The following is an 18,025-nucleotide window of genomic DNA, read 5'->3' as shown; positions in this document are numbered from 1 at the left end:
TAACCTTTTAAAACATGTTTTTACTAGTCAAAGTTAAGTAATTTATGTTTGATTTTTCTTAATTAAGATTTTGGATTTGAATCTTGTATGTATATAAAAACATTATTTTAGTTTAATTTTTCTTCAAAAAATCATATAAACTACATATAAAAATAACATGCGATTCAGTTTAGTTTTATTTAAATATAATTTGAAAATTGGACCAACTCAAACTAGAAAATATTAGTTCAATTTAGATTGATTTTTTTTATTATTAATTTTTTTAATTATTATAACTTTTAATCTATTTTTAAATTTACAGTAAGTCGTAACTCAAAAATTTAAATGAGTTTGTTGAAAAAAAATAGAGAAAAGAAATGATCATAAAAAAATAAAAAATAAAAATAAATTATTGATAGAAAAATATTTAATTGAGAAAAATAAAGTTAAAATAAATAGAAAGGATGCACTATATATTTATATAATGTTATAATAAAATTCAATAAAAAATATTTTTTATATAAAAATGCAATAAAAAATATAAATTTATTATAAATCCAGTTTGGTTTGATTTTAAGAATGTGAACCGAATTGGAATATAAAATGTAATTTTTTCAATTTTTGGTTTAATCGGTTTAATCTTTTTTTTTTTTCATTTCTCTATATCAACTTAGTGGTTTAAAAATAATTTGGTTTAATTTTGAATACATTTATCATTAGCAATTAAAATTTACGTTTTAAAAAATCAAAACTCAAACAAGCATCCCTTTAACGATGGTTAGCAAACTAGTTTTATTTAAAGACAAAACACAGTTTAATCATAAAAAAGTGGGCTTGTCCAAAGGTTATATATTACTTCTAAATTAACATCAATTTAGTCTTGAAAGATAAAAAATTTGAATAAACTGTCAAATTAGTAACTAGAATTATGACCATAAAAAAAATTAAAAATTTTTAAACTAACTCATTAATTCACGATTTTACTAGTTCAACTAAAAATTTATATCATAATAATATTAACTTTTGTTAAAATATCACGCTAAATAACACTTAAAATTAAAGTAGTTAAAATAATATAGCTTAACACTCAATCTCTTCCTCCACCAACTAAAAAAATAACTCTGGGATGATATATTCCTCATAGTTTGTGCGTCAAAAATGTTGTTGTCTTTAAAAACTCTTTCTACTCCACTTAGAATCTCTTCCAGGACTATTTTAGTAATAGGTTCTATAGAAATTCTGATGAACTTGTTTGGTCAAATACTTGGTAACAATCTCCAATGTTCCTTTAGTCAAATACCTAACAACAAACTGATCCTTTCCTTTCATTAGTATTTCTAAATTAAGTTCCTCAGTAACACTGTTTTCTTACTGATGATATTCCAAATCGAAAGACAGATGTGAAAGCTGTTCTACACCAACTTCTGCAAGTTTTTTAACATGGGCATGCAACTCACTACGCCTTGTGACACCTGGTGACGTATGGGTTGCTAGTGATAAATCTTGTGAATGTTGTGTTAAGCCAACACTACCATCAACAGCGTTGTCAGAAGAGTGAAACTTGATATGGTCACAAAATCACAAGCAGTTACGCAATATCAAAGACGCTTGAAAAGGCAAACGGTTAAGTAGCCCATTTCTCTTTGTTCCAAACACTCGCATGGGTCTACCCCCTCCCAATTAGGGATGAAAATAGACTATGTTAATTTTGTATATATATGTCTTATTTATTTAATAATTTTAAAATTTAGATATGACATTATTTATTATAAACTTTTTATTAAATTTAATTTTATCTTTTTAAAAGTTTAATTTTATTTATTAATCTTTTTAACGGCTTATTAAAATATTTAATAGGTCATTAAACTTTTTTATAAATAGGCTATTAAACTATCTATATAAATATATCCCTTTAAAAGTCATAAAGCTTATAAATAAATAAACTATTAAAAAAATAATAATTGAACATCCTGAATATATATAATAAAATTACATATTTTTATTTATCACTTTTAAATTACATAAACGTAATTAAAATAACACAATGTAAATCATTATTATACATATAAAATATGCAAAAGACTTAGTCAATAAAACTCTCTCTCTTAAAAAGTATTTAGTAAAAACTCTTTTCAACTCTAACAAAAAAAATTAGAGTTTTTAATTTAAAATTTTATTATTATTATATTATAATTTTATATAAAATTATTTAATATATTATTATAAAATATTCTAATAAAAAAAAATTTAAGCTCAAGCTTGATTTATTTCATTAATTAAACTTTTTAAAAAACTTAAATTAAACTTATTAATTAAATAGATTAAGTTGAATTAAACTTTAAAAAAACTAAGCTATAAACCCTTGTCAAACAATCAGGCTTATCTTCATTCCTACTCGCAGTGCCTTCGTTTATAATCTTTGTAACTTCTTTGATGTTCCTCTCGACCCTCCCTTCCCTACCCACAAACCCCACACATCTGGCACAACCCCAGAAGAGGATCCCAAGCCACTCCATCCCAAATCCTCATCCGAGCAGCACCAAACATCGTATTTTACAACGGAGAGGGGAAAGAGTTTTGACCGATGGCAGCACCAAACAATACATTGATAATGGCCTTCAACATATAACAAATTTTGCAAAAAAAATCATCGACTATTCAATAATGCTGGATTAATTATATTTCACCCATATGGAACAGATCTAATCAGCATCAACTTCACTCCTTTGGCACGAGCATTTTCTAATAGCTCTGATTACACGAATGGGAAAAGATTATCAATGCATAGGTTACTTCAATTTTCATTATTTTTTTTGGGTTAATTTTCATTATTTTATAATACATTATATTGCACAAAGACATGCTTTGACAATAAATCAGTATTGTAATTTGTTCAACTGCTAAAAGAAGCTAAAGGGAACTTACGTCAGCTGCATTTGTTCTCATCCTTCCAGTTTGGTACAGAAGAAACATTAATAAAAAAGCGTTTTAATCAAATTAGTTTACAATCCCACGCTTAAGTTAACCTTTACGTTTTAAAATTTCCCTTCTTGCGGGGAGAAAAACACAAGGAGCTAGGTACTTATTTTGATGTTTCTAAAGTGCATGGTCAAGGTTACTCTCCCCAAGCCACACAAAGATCGAGGAGAAATTGACAAACACAGAGGGGCCCCAAAAAAAACTAAAATATATCTAGATTTTAGTAATATCCCACCTCAGAGAGGTTACTCATAACATGATATTTGTAATTTTCCAAATAAACCACAACTAAACATGAAAGTACACATGAAATTTTATCCAGATTTTCCGAGCTTCATTTTTCCAGGCATGGAACCAAAACCCTCAGCAGGGAGTCTTTAGTCTATGATGACCCAGCCCGTGAAAAACTATATAAAAAAATAAATAATCACCAAAATTTACTCCGACCATTTTCAAGTAGATCTTCAGTTTCTTTATCTGATCTTCACGCAGATCTTGATTTTTTGACACTGAGTGGAATATAGAAATGAATTATTGACACTAAAGAAAAGTGCATGTGTTGGAAGGGAAATATTTCTCTTATATGTTCCCCAGAAGATTTTTTGGATTAAAATATAATATCTATGAATTTTAATAGGCTAACCTTATCGTGGAACTAGTTTTCTGGTTCACTTTCCAAGTTTGAGCCCTTCTGTTGATTACGTTCCAGTAATATTCTATAGACATAAAATGCCACTACTGCAGTACTGCAGATGTAAAACAAAGTTGTCACATAACAAAATATTAATTGATATGAAAGAGCAAACAAAGCATTGAATCAAAGATTAGAATGTCAAAGAAAAACAAAAAAACTAGTGTAACAATTAACTTCAAAATGAAGATATATAAGTCCATATATAAGCTAACTAATAATAAAGTTTCAAGAACCTGATCAAGGCAGTGAAATAAGTTGATCCCTGAGAAAAGAAAAACAGGAACAAATTAGCAAAAGTTTTAAATTAATATCCATTTTATTGGCATGAAAGTTAGATAATTTTGATAAATATTCAATATAAAGAATGTCTTACTTTGCCTAGTGATCTTATCTCCCGCAGAAACAATATAGTTGCTATGGCTGCAAGTCCAAGTAATTTAAGATAAGCCTCAAGATTGAGAAACAAACAAATACACATAATTGAAAAAGAAAAATACATGGAATGTCCAGAAACCAATAAACATAATTGATTTTAAAAAAAAAGTTCATGTTGTGATAAATGATGTAACCATATTATCGTCACCCGGATAAGTGTAAAGAATGATCATAATATATTTGGATGCAATTTGTTTAGTATTTAAAATATGACCAAAACAAATCATAGCAAAAAGAGTCTTGAGTTTGAGTCTTGTAAATGTAAAAAATGAGTGTTGAACTTTGTCCTTTCAAATGGGTACACTGAGTGTAACTTAAATTAGTCAGGATCAACGGTCCCAGCCAAAGAAAAATAATAACTCAAGGCATATATATAAGGCATCAATTATACAGAAAAGCAAGATTAAACCCTAAAACTATGCAACAGTTCTGTGAAACAAGTGCAAGTTGGCATTACAACAGTTAAATACACAGGCTAATTGTCATTCCAACTCCTTTTAAGATTTAATAAAAAAATAAGCTTGAATGAGCAAGAAAATTGGTTAATCGGACTGTGTAAGCAGCAACTCTGATTTTAGCAGAAATATTAAATCCCACCCCCTCATCAATATATAAATTCATGCATAAAAGTTTGTTACATTCACAAAGTCAATTGGATGTATTTTCAATTAAACCAACTGGTTGCATAATAGTATAATGCTGTTGCAAAACCAAATCAGTATGAATATTTGTGGATGTTATTGTTTGGTTTAGCTTACTTTTAGAAAACAATCTGTTCTTTGTTTTGACAGTTTGCGGGGAAAACTTATAGAAAAAACAATTTTACCCAAAAATAATTTGTTCTCAAACATGTGCTAATTATCGTATTCGTATAACCCATTTAGGGTGGGTTTGGATATAGAGCTTAACTAAGCACTTGTTCAATAAACTCTTTTTAAATGATGACTTGTGCCTTAAATTTAACCATGAATACAAAGCATATGATCTTACCAGCTTGGCCCTTCAAAGCTAGAGGAGAGGGGTGTCCTCTTTTGTATGATCTCAGACTTGAAATGCTTAAAGCCAAGAGGACACCACCTAAAATTACACCAAACCTTATGGCTGCAAGACTTCCTGTTACCATAAAGGTAAGAAAGCCACCAAGAGAAAGTATCAAACCTGCAAAGAATATGAATATCACATAAATATTAAACCAAGGGAGGGCAAAGGAGGCAATAAAATATTCTCAGTCAACATAATGGAAGTCATATCAGTATTAAATGAGATGACATCCATATGGGACTGATACTGAGGCCCAATAAACCAGCACCATTACATCAGCCCAATGTCTAAAAAGATGCCGACAACATCAGTCCTTATAATACTCTTCAATATCAATCATTAGCATATATATAACTCCTACCAAAGGCTATTCCTTGACAGGTACCAATCCTAATCCTCATAAGGTGCCATCCCTCCTTGCAAGCTATCTATTGTAACATAAGCATCGTAATATGTTTCCTTTGTTGTGCAAGCCCCCTACCACAAGACTACATCAGCCTCAAGAACAATATCGATATCACGGAATCACAAATCATCATCTTACATTCAAATGCCTCTTAACACACTTCCTGCATTATATTAGAAAACATACTATCCACAATAGGTGTAGCATTCAGCAGAAAAATATTTTTTTGCCCATTTCAAAACTGACCACACAAAACACAGTCACATTATTACATACCATAAGGTACACCAACATAGAAGTCACGAACTCCAGATATTTTGTGGAGATCATCCGGTGGAGAGGTGAATGTCTCCACAATGTCCTTCACCTCAGGCGAATTCTGTGCAGCTGCGGATAAATACTCTTTGCCTTCATCAGTGATTTCCTTCGCTGCCACACTCAATTCATTCCCCGTCTTATCGGCCAGCACCTTCAACTGTTCTGTAGTATCCTTCAGAATGACAATGGCCTTCTTAGAATACAATTCATACGCTTCTTGAGAAACACCTTGAAATCTCAATGCTTGTTCCCTGCACGTATCCATAACCTGCTTCCATGCTTCTTGTGACTCTTCAGCGCCAGCGTGGACCCCCTCATCATGCCCCTTCTCCACTTCAATTTCTTCATGCTCCTGCACAGTTCCCCAATCCAAATTAGTGTGTTTGGAACCTAATCCAAATCGAGTTAAATAAACATGAAAGTTATAACTTGTAGCATTGAAATGAATCCACGCTTGAATGGATTTGACGGGAATCCAAACACAGTGAGTAATTCAGAAACATTTCCGTTGAATCTAGCTAATTAACTAACTAACTTTCAGCTCCAGATGTAATTTGAAACAAACACGCATTGGTTAAGCAATGGCGTTAACCAAAACACCCCATTTCACGAAAATGAATAAAAATCGTTCCTTTTTCATCTTACCGAGCCTTGGTGCGAAGCAGCAAAAGCGACGGTTAACGGGCGTCGGTGGAGGGTGAGAAAGCAGGAGTTGGGGGAAACGGCGTTGACGGAAAGTGCGAAAGCGCGAGGTTTGAGCAAAGGGTCGAACTTAACGCAATGGGAAAACCTGTTGAATGGAAGAGAGAAATGGGTGCGAGCGAGTTTAGGGTTCAACACCGAAACCGAATCCATCGTGAAACTCATCGACGCAAGAACGAGAGAGAGGTTGAAGTTGAAGAGAGGCGAAGGTTACGAAAAAGTAGTTAGAGAGGTTTGAAGGAAGGAATAGGAATCAAAGTGAAAGGGAATTTAAAGAAGGAAGAACGGAAACTGAAATTGGAGGGTAAGTGTCTGTGAAAAGTCCTAAACGACGAGGAAGAATGTGTCTGTTTTTTGTGAGTAGTGGAAAAAGTGAAGAACTGGGCGTGAGAATGACACCTACACCTAATCAAATGAAACAACAACAAATACTTACTATGTTCCCTTGGGCCCCTTAAAACCCCAAAGTCCAAGGAAATGGTCCACTTTAATTTCCTTTCCCTCGTGCTGTTTCTTCCCTGTTCTTTTAGAGAAAAGATATTTATTAAAGTTTTAAATTGAAGTGGACCTAAAGACCATTTAAAATAGTACCTAAAGAACATTTTTTAAAAATATTTTTTATCTTATTGTTTTAAATTTCTTTATATTTATATTTTGAATTTTCTTTTAGGAACTGTTTTTAAGTTTCTTCTCATATTATTTTTTTCTCAAAATTTAATTATCTATTTAAAAATATTTATTTATTAAATTAGTTAAAAGTATTATTTTCTCTTCAAATGTAAACTACTTTTTTTTTTACTAAAAGAGAAGACATAATTAATTAGCATGAAATATATATAGATAGAGAGAGAGAGAGAGTTTTGAAGAAAGAACATTGTAATTGTAATTGTAATTGTAATTGAGAAGGCTTCCTATATTCAAGTCGGGGGAAGGAATAATTAAGATTAAATTACAAAAAAGATGCACTTATGAATTGAATCTGCAATTCTTACAGAAGTTACACAGCACTTAATTTCCCAAAGAAACATTTGCTTGAGCTCCAAACAAAAATGGCCCTTCTTCGCGATTCTAAAGGTAGATAGTGAATAGATGCAAGAAAGGGATAAGATTCTAGTAATTGCCTTGTTTATTACACGCTCTACCTTTTGGTTCATAACAAAAGCAAAGAACCAATAGCCAAATCAAAAGGCTAATCCAAGTTTAAGGCTGATCATCAAACACAATCGAATGCTGAAGCAGAAAAAGCAACCAAGTGGGATTAAACGGGTACACATGAATTGGATATCAAAAGCTAAACAAAAATGAAAGAATAATGAAAACTAGTAATCACATGCCCCGTATAAGAGATATCAACTTTCGGTATTTGTATATGCATGTAATTTTTATAAGGGAAAGTCATCCGGAAATAATTTTGGGCATGCTTAGGAAAACAATTTTACTAAACTCTTAGGATAAGAACTCATATAATAAACAATGTAATTTTTTTTGTAAGTTTCATCATAAAACTTATAAGAGGGTCATGCGTTATATATTAATAACATCAATTTAATTAAATACTTTTAAGTTTCAAGTTAGGTGCTAGAGGGAAGAAGATCTTCTAGAACAGGATTGAAAGGTTCCTATTTTTATAACCTATTTATCATTTAAAATCAGTTTGATCTTTGACTATGGATTCTTTGTCAGCTTCAAGTGTTGATTAGAAAACAACAACACAGGTGTAGCGAATAATTAAGCATGATTGTAATTTAACAATTAAATGTCGTGACTTTTATAATGGTCTAGTTGAAGTAAATTTTTAATCACAAGTCTTTGTAAGTTTAAAATCTCTCGAACAACACTCACCTTACTCTAGAACTTAACAGTCATGAGTATATTCGAATCATGACAACCTTATTAGAAATGAGATGGGGGTCTAATTCCCTTTCTTAAGTTGGTCTGGAGATTAATAAAAGAAGCCAGCTCAAGGAGCCCTTAGTAGCAATTGGAGGGCAATTAATACACATATAAGTTCTTTTATGGGTTGTTAGAGACCATTGGAAATTGCCATGTCTTTTTACAATATATCAAGAAAAGTTAAATGAAGTCATTATAGCTTGACCATTTTGATGGAGTTTTCTTGCTCTTTGAGCATTGAGCCTTTCTTCTTTCATTCTCATTTAACATCTTGACATTTCATTTCTGAATACATAACTTGATCAATTCTTTCGTTGGACATAGCATACATACACATTTCCTTTTAGGCATGGGAATTCTTTTCTAATTTAGCTTCTTCTTTTTTAATTATTGTTTTAGAGCTTAGTTCTATGTATTTTTTATTATTTTTTTCAAAAATTTGTGTAAGAAACAATGAAAATAATAAATAAATTTATTTTTTACTGTTTTATACAATTTAAAAAAACCAAAAAAAACAAATTTGAAGTAAAATTGTCATTTTATAATTAAAATAAAAAATTAAAACCACATAGGTTCTTAAGTTTTTTCTTCAGTTTTAAGGAGATTTACTAAAATAGTATTTTTCTAAATAAATTATCAAAATAATATTATCTTAAAATATATTATAAAATTAGGATTGTTTCACTACTAAAAACATTGTTGTTGTTTAAAGTTACCAAAAATTAATCTTCACAAATTTGTGTGAAGTGTGTTTTTTCTTTGGGGCCTGAACCATTGCTTCACTTAACTTTTTGTATTTGTTACTTTTGGGCTGAAAAGGCTGAAAAATGGACACTAGAAGAAGGATGGCCCAACAATAAAACTCTATGGGCCTGTAAACCGTTTGTACCTTTTGGTTCTACAAACTTTAAAGCTATACATGACAACAACAACAATAATAATAATAACTCTGAAAGTTATTCTTTCCTTATGTTTTCATTTTCATTTTAAAGAGAAAAATGCATGTTTCATGGTTACTTGGATCCTGCGCCATTTGCGCCACAAACAAGCAAAACAGAGCAATTCCAAATAAACAAAGTTTAAATCTAAACAACACTTTTAAAATCACAAGCATGTGAATGTGAAATTTGATTGTCTGTAATCAACATTCAATAGGCACAGTTACAATGGAAGGAAAACGTAGCACTTCCTTAGTCTCATAACTTTTTCTTGCCTTCTAAGGCAAATAGCAAAAGGAGTCAATCTATTAGACAATATTGGGTAACAAAGTCAAATAAAAGCAAAGGTCCAAAGACCAAGTGCAAACAACTTGGACCCATAAATAAGAACTTGAGGGTGGGTGTTTCAAGTTTGAATCTTTTAGCTTAAAGACACCCATTACAAAACAAAAATGGCCCAAAAGGACATGACTGACTCTAGTGTTTGCGTTACCGTCTTGGCTTGAAATTTCCCTAAAGGGTCTGATTGAGACGTATATGTATATATATATATGGTTACTTATATGGGGCAAGAGAGACAAGTATGTTTCACCAATTTAAGCATCATATGCAGCACATTTATATCACAATTCAAATTCGATATAATAAACTTGTAAATGCAATTAGTTATGCTAAGATCAAAACTTAGGATTGTTTAATTGAATCCTAGTTTAGTAAAACAAGCATTAGTACTATTTCAAAGTCAATGACAAAATTTGACAAAAGAATAGTAGAAAAAAAGAGGGGTTTGACACTCATTGGAGCGAGTGACGTGGTGACATCATTTGGTTCCTTCTTTTTTATTCTTTTCAAACGTATCATTGTCTCCTCTGGCAATAAATTCTTCCCATGAGGCATCAATGTGCTTTGATCTAATTCTAAATTTTTGAATAACTCTGCACAAATCAGTGGGTGAGTGAGGACCATCTTTTATTCTATTATATCATGTGAAATTTTGAATACTTGTACACCATACGATAGCAATTATGGTCACAGTTGGATTTTGTTATATAAAAATATCTAATAAATAGAAACTATAATTACCATATAATGTAATTTCGGTAACAAATAGTACTATAATATTATGACTGAGAATAATATGTGGGAATTCTAAAGGTAATACAGTTTTCTCCAACAATACAAAAAAATCTTTTTTCGAGTAGATAATGAAAAAGTGATTATTTTACTTATTTTTGCTTGTTGATATTGGGATAATCATTGAACAAACATGCTTTCAGATTAAACTTGAATGATTGTATATATTTGAAATTATGAATGGTTAAGTTAAAATGACACTGTGCTGTACAACTTGGTTTGATAATGATATTTTCATTTTCATAGGAAATCATGTATATAGTCAGGAGGTGCTTAAGAAATTTAATATATTATCATCAAAAGATAACATTGGTTTTGTACAAAAAATAAAACGAAAATACAAATGTAGCTTGTGACTTTGATGCTGGTTTACGATATCCAGGAGTTGGGCATTTGTGATTTCTCAACTTAAATTTAAATTGGGTTGTTTTTGGCATAATCCAAAAACAAAACCATTAAATGAAGAGTTTCTTATGTTTTGTAATACATGAATTAATAAAAGTACTGTGCAAGAAGATGCATATTAGATGACATTTTCAATACAGTATCATGTGTTAGTAACACACATATATTGTTTTTCAAACTTTTATTATTAATACGTAAGTCTCTCAAGATACGATTTAAACACTAAAATATGAACCCCTTTCAACATCAAGTGTTTATAAATTTGAATTACTCTGACACATATTGATTAATCTAATTTTTTAATTTAATTTTAAAATTTTTACGTGATAAAAAGTATTTTTAAGAAATATTAACTATGATGTTTAATAATGTTTTAAAAAAAATACTAACAATATATTTTCAATATATTTTTTAAAACAATTTTTTGTTTTCAGTTATTAATATTTTTTGGAGTTTTGTTAACCTTAATTTTAAAAATGAGTTTGAGTATATCAAAGTAAAAAAAAAAATATTAAAAAAATATTTATTGTATAAATTAATAAATACTTCTATTCATAACAAAAATTTATTACTTTTTCTGTCTCTAAAATAGAGTTTCTTTAGTCAAATTCATTTTTCTCAAAATAATAGTCATTTTATAATTTTAAAGTAGTTTGTTGCTTCAATTATATTTTTAAAATAATTTTTATTTTAAAATTTATTTTCTGTATTTTCTCTATTCATTTATCGTATACATAAAATCTAAAATAATAATAAAAATTATAATACTTTTAATAAAAATTAAATATATTTCTTAATTTTTATATTATAACTTTGAACTACTATTTTTTAAAGATGAAGAGAGTATTATTATTTGTTTATGTTTAATTTTAAAGACTAAAATTAATATTTCTTTTACTATTTTAAAGATTATATTTTAATTTATAAAGTAAAAATCATTAATGTCCAACACTACATTAAATATCATTAATGATAGTAGTATTTCTTGTTTATTAAGAATAATTATTATAATTTTGTATTACACAGGTCAAAAAGTTGTATATAATAATTTATTATAAAAAATTATAATATTTAATAATATTAGATGATATTAACTTTCTTTATTATTAATAAAAAATTGTTTTATAGATATTTAAACCTTTATAGTAATACACAAGTTAAAGAATCATAATTAATAATATACTCAAGTGTTTAAACGTTTCAACCACGCCAGACAGAAAAATGTTACCAAAAGGGCCACCAAGATCACACATGGGATATTGGATTGACCATTCCGATGAAGTAAATTTTTTATTTCATTATATATTTATAAAATTTTTAATGTATTTTTAAATACACATTTTGTCATATTTTATCCATCAATATTTAATGACAGGCCATTCAACTAATACTTCAAAGTATTAATTAAAAAATTTGAAAATTTACCAAAATAAATAATTGTTTTTCTTTCAAAATTAATATATTTAAATTTTTTTTATCTAATATCTTAAAAATATTAGTTAGCAATATATATGTTTAGATGAAATTATTTATAATAATTATTTATTATTTTAAAATTTTATAAAATTATTACAAATATTTGTTTTGTCAAAATAAATATAATTAAACATGCATTGTTACAATTAATTGAAAAATAAGAAAAATTATTTTTCAGAAAAAAAAGTGAGACCTTCTAGAAAAAAAATTATACATAAGTTTTTATTTCAAAATATTAAATTTGAAAATTTAAGATAATAATTTATAAAATTATTATGATATAAAAATATAATATTTTAAAAATTATTACTTTTACATATTTAAACTAGTCATCAAATTTTATTATATTCTCCTATACGTTTGTTTTTTAATTTTCTATTTTTTAAAAAAATAAAATTACATACATTTATTATTTAAGCATATATGAAAATATGATAATAGCTAATTAAGTATTTTAATGATACTGATTAAGAAAAAATATAAATTTTAATGCAATTTAATATTATTTTTTTTATAAAAATTTATCATTTTAAAATTTTTAGCCATTTTTTAAATGCACTGGCTAACGAAAATTAAAAATATTTAAATTTTTTATTTAGAATTAATAAAGTTTATAAACAATTTTAAAAATAATTATTAATAATAAAAATTTAAATAATTTAAACAATTTTTATATTATAACTTCAAAATTTTAGCTTAAATTTAAATAATTATTAATAATAAAAATTTAGTAAAAAAATTATTACATTTAATTTTTAATATATTAAATTTAATAAAATTTTAAATGCTTAATTTTTTTCGAGTAAATGCTTAAATTTAAATTAAGATTAACAATACATTTTGAAATATTTACAGCTAAAGTGAGAAACATTAAATACTAAAAAAACAAGAATACAGCATCATACCGTAAATGAAGCACCTTTGCTGTACACACATGGCAAATACAAACACACACACTCTCTCTCTCTTTCTCTGTCTTTGACGTTCGAAGCTTTAAATGCTTCACTTTACTCTCTCTGACACTAACCAGAAGGCATAGAAGCCTTGGAATAGAAGTAGAACCGCACTCATTTATTTATGCTTTTCTCTCTCTCTGTCCCTCTTCCATTAATGGCTTCTCCAACCCCGAGGCTTCTTCTTTCTTTAAGATACTAATAACCCTCTTCCCTCTTTGCGCCCCTTTCGCCGCTTTCCCTGGGAAACTAATTCAATATTCATTTTCTTCTTATTTTCTTTCCATATAGTAACATCCTCAAAAAAATAAAATATTTTTTTTTTCTGTTCCTTCTTCCACCCTTTGAAATTTCATTGCTCTAAGTGGAAACACATTCCTATTCTCTACTCTGCTGGTTAATCTTTGAGTGTTATTTTTGAATGGAGGAGTAAATTTGAAATTCTGAGAAGCAAAAAAGCCATAAGGGAATTTCCTGAACTTGCTTTAATTTTGTTGTTCTCTTTTTCATCTCACTCACATGGCTTTTGTCTAATCTTTTTTTTTTTTTTTTGGTTTTTTGCTTTTTTCACCTTTTGTTTCTTTCTACTCTTCTCTTTTTGTTTATATCCGCTGAGATTTGTATTCTTGCAATTTCAGCCTCCATTTCGTGTCCTTTCTACAGTTTCTGTGAAGAAACTTCCCCTTCTTTATGTGTTTGAGGTGGTTTGGTGGCGCATATGTTGTGCTTTGCTTGGACCTACCAACCGTATATGCAAGTAAATGAGAGTGGTGTTGTTCTTGTTAAGGGATAGAGTACTTTGTGAGAATTCATGAGGAGTTACTAGTACTACTCCTTTCAAAGTTTGAACACTACCCTTAACTTAATTGTAGACACATCAATACATGAACATGATGCAACAATTCAGCTTGTGTATGTTGTTTTTCATTCTTCTTGCCCCAGTTCTCTTGGTGTTCTCTGAGGACCCTGGTTTCAACGATGATGTGTTGGGGTTGATTGTGTTCAAGGCTGGTTTGGAAGACCCAAAAAGGAAACTTTCTTCTTGGAATGAGGATGATTATAGTCCTTGCAATTGGGAAGGTGTGAAATGTTATCCTTCAACCAACAGGGTATCTGCTCTTGTCCTTGATGGGTTCTCTCTTTCTGGGCATGTTGATAGAGGCCTATTGAGGTTGCAGTTCCTTCAAATTCTCTCACTCTCTGGGAACAACTTCACTGGGCCTATAAACCCTGATCTAACTCGCCTTGGGAGTTTGCAAGTTGTGGACTTGAGTGACAACAACCTCTCCGGGTCAATCCCAGAAGGGTTTTTCCAACAATGTGGCTCTCTCAGAACAGTTTCCTTTGCCAACAACAACCTCACAGGTAAGATTCCTGAGTCTTTGAGCTCATGCTCCAATTTGGCCACTGTTAACTTCTCCTCTAATAAGCTCTATGGGGAATTGCCTTCTGGGGTGTGGTTCTTGAGGGGACTACAGTCTCTTGATCTGTCAAATAACTTGCTGGAGGGAGAGATTCCTGAAGGAATTCAGAATCTGTATGACATGAGGGAGTTGAGTCTTCAGAAGAACAGGTTTAGTGGAAAGCTTCCTGGGGATATTGGAGGTTGCATACTTCTGAAATCACTTGACATGAGTGGTAATTTTCTCTCTGGAGAACTCCCTCAGTCAATGCAAAGACTCACTTCTTGCACATCACTTAGTTTGCAGGGAAATTCATTCACAGGAGGCATTCCTGACTGGATTGGAGAACTGAAAAATCTAGAGGTGTTGGATCTTTCTGGTAATAAATTTTCTGGATGGATTCCAAAATCAATTGGAAATCTAGACTCTTTGCATAGGTTGAATTTATCATGGAATCAGTTAACAGGAAACTTGCCTGATTCAATGGTAAATAGTACTAAGCTTTTGGCTCTTGACATCAGCCACAATCAGTTGGCAGGCCATATTCCTTCATGGATTTTTAGGATGGGTGTTCAAAGTATCTCTCTTTCTGAGAATGGCTTTGGCAAGGGCAATTATCCTTCACTTAAGTCCACACCTGCATCTTATCATGGTCTTGAGGTTTTGGATTTGTCATCCAATGCATTTTCTGGTGAGCTTCCGTCTGGCATTGGGGGACTTAGTAGCTTGCAAGTCTTGAATATTTCCGCCAACAAAATCTCTGGTTACATTCCTGTGGGTTTAGGGGAACTTAAGTCTCTATATATTATTGACCTTAGTGACAACAAGCTTAACGGGAGTATTCCTTCTGAAATAGAAGGAGCAATTTCACTCAGTGAACTGAGGCTACAGAAGAACTTGCTAGGTGGGAGAATACCAGCTCAAATTGACAAGTGTTCATCTCTAACATTTTTGTAAGCTCTCTAATATCCTAGTTGTCCATCTTTCATGATTTGTTCTTTACAGCTTAATCTGACTGATTTGTATTTACAAATTAAAAGGCTTTCGTTACTTCTATTAAATATAATTGTGAAAATTTGAATATCTCTATAATAGTTTTCATTTTTTGTCTAATTATTTTTTGTTTGTGTATTTCAATTGAATTGTGCAGGATTCTTTCACACAACAAGCTTACTGGTTCAATCCCTCCAGCCATTGCAAATCTAACGAATCTTCAGTATGTAGATTTGTCATGGAATGAATTCTCAGGAAGTTTGCCCAAGGAACTGACAAATCTTTCTCATCTTTTCACATTTAATGTATCCTACAACCACCTTGAAGGTGAACTACCTGTGGGAGGCTTCTTCAACACCATATCCTCGTCATCTGTTGCTGGTAATGCGTTGTTGTGCGGTTCTGTTGTCAACCACTCCTGCCCATCTGTTCACCCCAAACCTATTGTCTTAAATCCCAATTCTTCCAGTTCCAATTCCAGCATTTCCTCACAAAATCATCGTCATAAGATCATACTCAGTATCTCTGCTCTTATAGCTATTGGAGCAGCTGCTTTTATTGCCATTGGTGTGGTGGCAGTTACTGTCCTAAACATCCGTGTGCGCTCTTCAATGGCACGTTCTGCTGCTCCATTTGCATTATCTGGTGGGGAGGACTATAGCTGTTCACCGGCAAATGATCCAAATTATGGCAAGCTTGTCATGTTTGCTGGTGATGCAGATTTTGCTGATGGAGCCCATAATCTTCTTAACAAAGAAAGTGAAATTGGTCGTGGTGGATTTGGAGTTGTTTATCGCACTTTCCTTCGTGACGGGCATGCTGTTGCAATCAAGAAGCTTACAGTCTCCAGTTTGATCAAGTCCCAAGAAGACTTTGAGATAGAAGTGAAAAAGCTTGGGAAAATCAGGCACCAGAATCTCGTGACACTTGAAGGTTATTATTGGACTTCATCCTTGCAGCTACTCATTTATGAGTACCTATCCAGGGGGAGTTTGCATAAGCTTCTACATGATGATGATAGCAAAAATGTCTTCTCATGGCGACAAAGGTTCAAGATTATTCTTGGCATGGCAAAAGGGTTGGCTCATTTGCACCAAATGAACATAATCCACTACAATCTTAAATCAACCAATGTTCTCATTGATTGTTCCGGTGAGCCAAAAATAGGAGATTATGGCTTGGTGAAACTATTGCCAATGCTAGACCATTGTGTTTTGAGCAGCAAAATTCAAAGTGCACTTGGATACATGGCTCCTGAGTTTGCATGCCGCACAGTTAAGATAACTGAGAAATGTGACATATATGGTTTTGGGATCCTAGTGCTGGAGGTTGTCACTGGAAAAAGACCTGTGGAATACATGGAGGATGATGTGGTTGTTCTTTGTGACATGGTGAGGGGTGCATTGGAAGAAGGCAAGGTAGAGCAATGTGTTGATGGAAGGCTCCTTGGTAATTTTGCTGCTGAGGAAGCAATTCCTGTGATAAAATTGGGGTTGATTTGTGCATCACAAGTGCCATCAAACCGTCCAGATATGGCTGAAGTAGTCAACATATTAGAGTTAATCCAATGCCCTTCAGAAGGACAAGAGGAACTAGAATGAGTTTTGTTGCAGTCTTTGAGAAACAGCACATAATGTAGTACCTGGTGAAGTACAATCCGGTTTAAAAAGAAGCTATACATGCAAAGAATATTCAGTCAATATCTTCCAAACTTTTGTTTGTTTAAGTTGATGAAATTTTCTTCTTTTTTTGGTCTCTTATTTTTGTTCATCTCATGTTTGTATTACTGGATTTTTCTTCACCAGTTCAACGGCTGATACAAGGATATAATATATATCTCTTAACCATACTTTTATTACCTCCTAGAATGAATTGAATTTTCTGAATTATAAGTATTCATTGCAATTTTATGGTTTCTATTCATGCTGGGACAAGTGCGAGTTACTGTTGATACTTGGTATGAACCCCACCTAGTTTGGTACACTGCTAAATGACATTGAACTTTTTTAGTGTAAAGGTATGGTTCATTCAAATACACGGTTGAGTTTAGAAGGGAAGCACTAATTCACTTTAGGCTGAAAAGAATTGTTTGTTTTTAGAAAGACTTGAATATAGAAGACATGATAGACAAGAATTGGTATATTATATAGTTTTGCTATGTGCCAAAATCGTTTTTAATTTGATCTCTATATTAATATTGTCAACACACGAAAAAAAAAAAAATAGTCATACCCATATAAATATTTTCATCTATTACCATTATTAAAATATAAGGT

The 18,025-nt window shown here is 30.9% G+C and overlaps 2 protein-coding genes across 4 annotated transcripts; one reads left to right on the top strand and one right to left on the bottom strand.

The window, feature by feature from the left end:
• Window positions 1–2,893: 2,893 nt before the first annotated feature.
• On the bottom strand, window positions 2,894–6,969 carry LOC113862735 (protein FATTY ACID EXPORT 3, chloroplastic). 3 transcript variants are annotated; one of them, XM_027495891.1, is made up of 7 exons: window positions 6,498–6,969; window positions 5,811–6,204; window positions 5,078–5,245; window positions 4,026–4,072; window positions 3,886–3,914; window positions 3,602–3,704; window positions 2,894–3,365 (listed from the first exon to the last, which is right to left on the bottom strand). In XM_027495891.1, the coding sequence occupies exons 1-6, from the start codon at window positions 6,717–6,719 to the stop codon at window positions 3,614–3,616; spliced, it is 951 nt and encodes a 316-aa protein (XP_027351692.1). In that variant the 5' UTR covers window positions 6,720–6,969; the 3' UTR covers window positions 2,894–3,365; window positions 3,602–3,613. The 3 variants fall into 3 exon arrangements, with proteins under 3 accessions (XP_027351692.1, XP_027351693.1, XP_027351691.1); XM_027495892.1 differs by having other exon boundaries at window positions 3,147–3,467; XM_027495890.1 differs by lacking the exon at window positions 2,894–3,365 and adding an exon at window positions 3,417–3,498.
• A 7,274-nt stretch (window positions 6,970–14,243) lies between these two features.
• On the top strand, window positions 14,244–17,499 carry LOC113863373 (probable LRR receptor-like serine/threonine-protein kinase IRK). Its single transcript, XM_027496929.1, has 3 exons — window positions 14,244–15,326; window positions 15,387–15,709; window positions 15,907–17,499. The coding sequence occupies exons 1-3, from the start codon at window positions 14,244–14,246 to the stop codon at window positions 17,348–17,350; spliced, it is 2,850 nt and encodes a 949-aa protein (XP_027352730.1). The 3' UTR covers window positions 17,351–17,499.
• Window positions 17,500–18,025: the final 526 nt, after the last annotated feature.

The sequence above is a fragment of the Abrus precatorius genome, unplaced genomic scaffold, assembly GCF_003935025.1.
Source record: "Abrus precatorius isolate BTA unplaced genomic scaffold, Abrus_2018 Scaffold3, whole genome shotgun sequence".
In the NCBI taxonomy this organism is placed as follows: domain Eukaryota; kingdom Viridiplantae; phylum Streptophyta; class Magnoliopsida; order Fabales; family Fabaceae; genus Abrus; species Abrus precatorius.
The sequence above is the reverse complement of the archived record's forward strand: the minus strand, read 5'-3'. Positions and strand labels throughout refer to the sequence as shown.

Excerpts from the sequence above, each read along its gene's own strand:
- LOC113862735 (XM_027495891.1), bottom strand. The coding sequence starts at position 6,719 with ATGAGTTTCACGATGGATTCGGTTTCGGTGTTGAACCCTAAACTCGCT. Across the intron at positions 6,205-6,497 it reads CTGCTTCGCACCAAGGCTCG|GAGCATGAAGAAATTGAAGT; the intron begins GTAAGATGAAAA and ends GGAACTGTGCAG. Across the intron at positions 4,073-5,077 it reads AGCTTTGAAGGGCCAAGCTG|CCATAGCAACTATATTGTTT; the intron begins GTAAGATCATAT and ends TTGGACTTGCAG.
- LOC113863373 (XM_027496929.1), top strand. The coding sequence starts at position 14,244 with ATGATGCAACAATTCAGCTTGTGTATGTTGTTTTTCATTCTTCTTGCC. Across the intron at positions 15,327-15,386 it reads CATGGATTTTTAGGATGGGT|TCCACACCTGCATCTTATCA; the intron begins GTTCAAAGTATC and ends CCTTCACTTAAG. Across the intron at positions 15,710-15,906 it reads TGTTCATCTCTAACATTTTT|GATTCTTTCACACAACAAGC; the intron begins GTAAGCTCTCTA and ends TGAATTGTGCAG.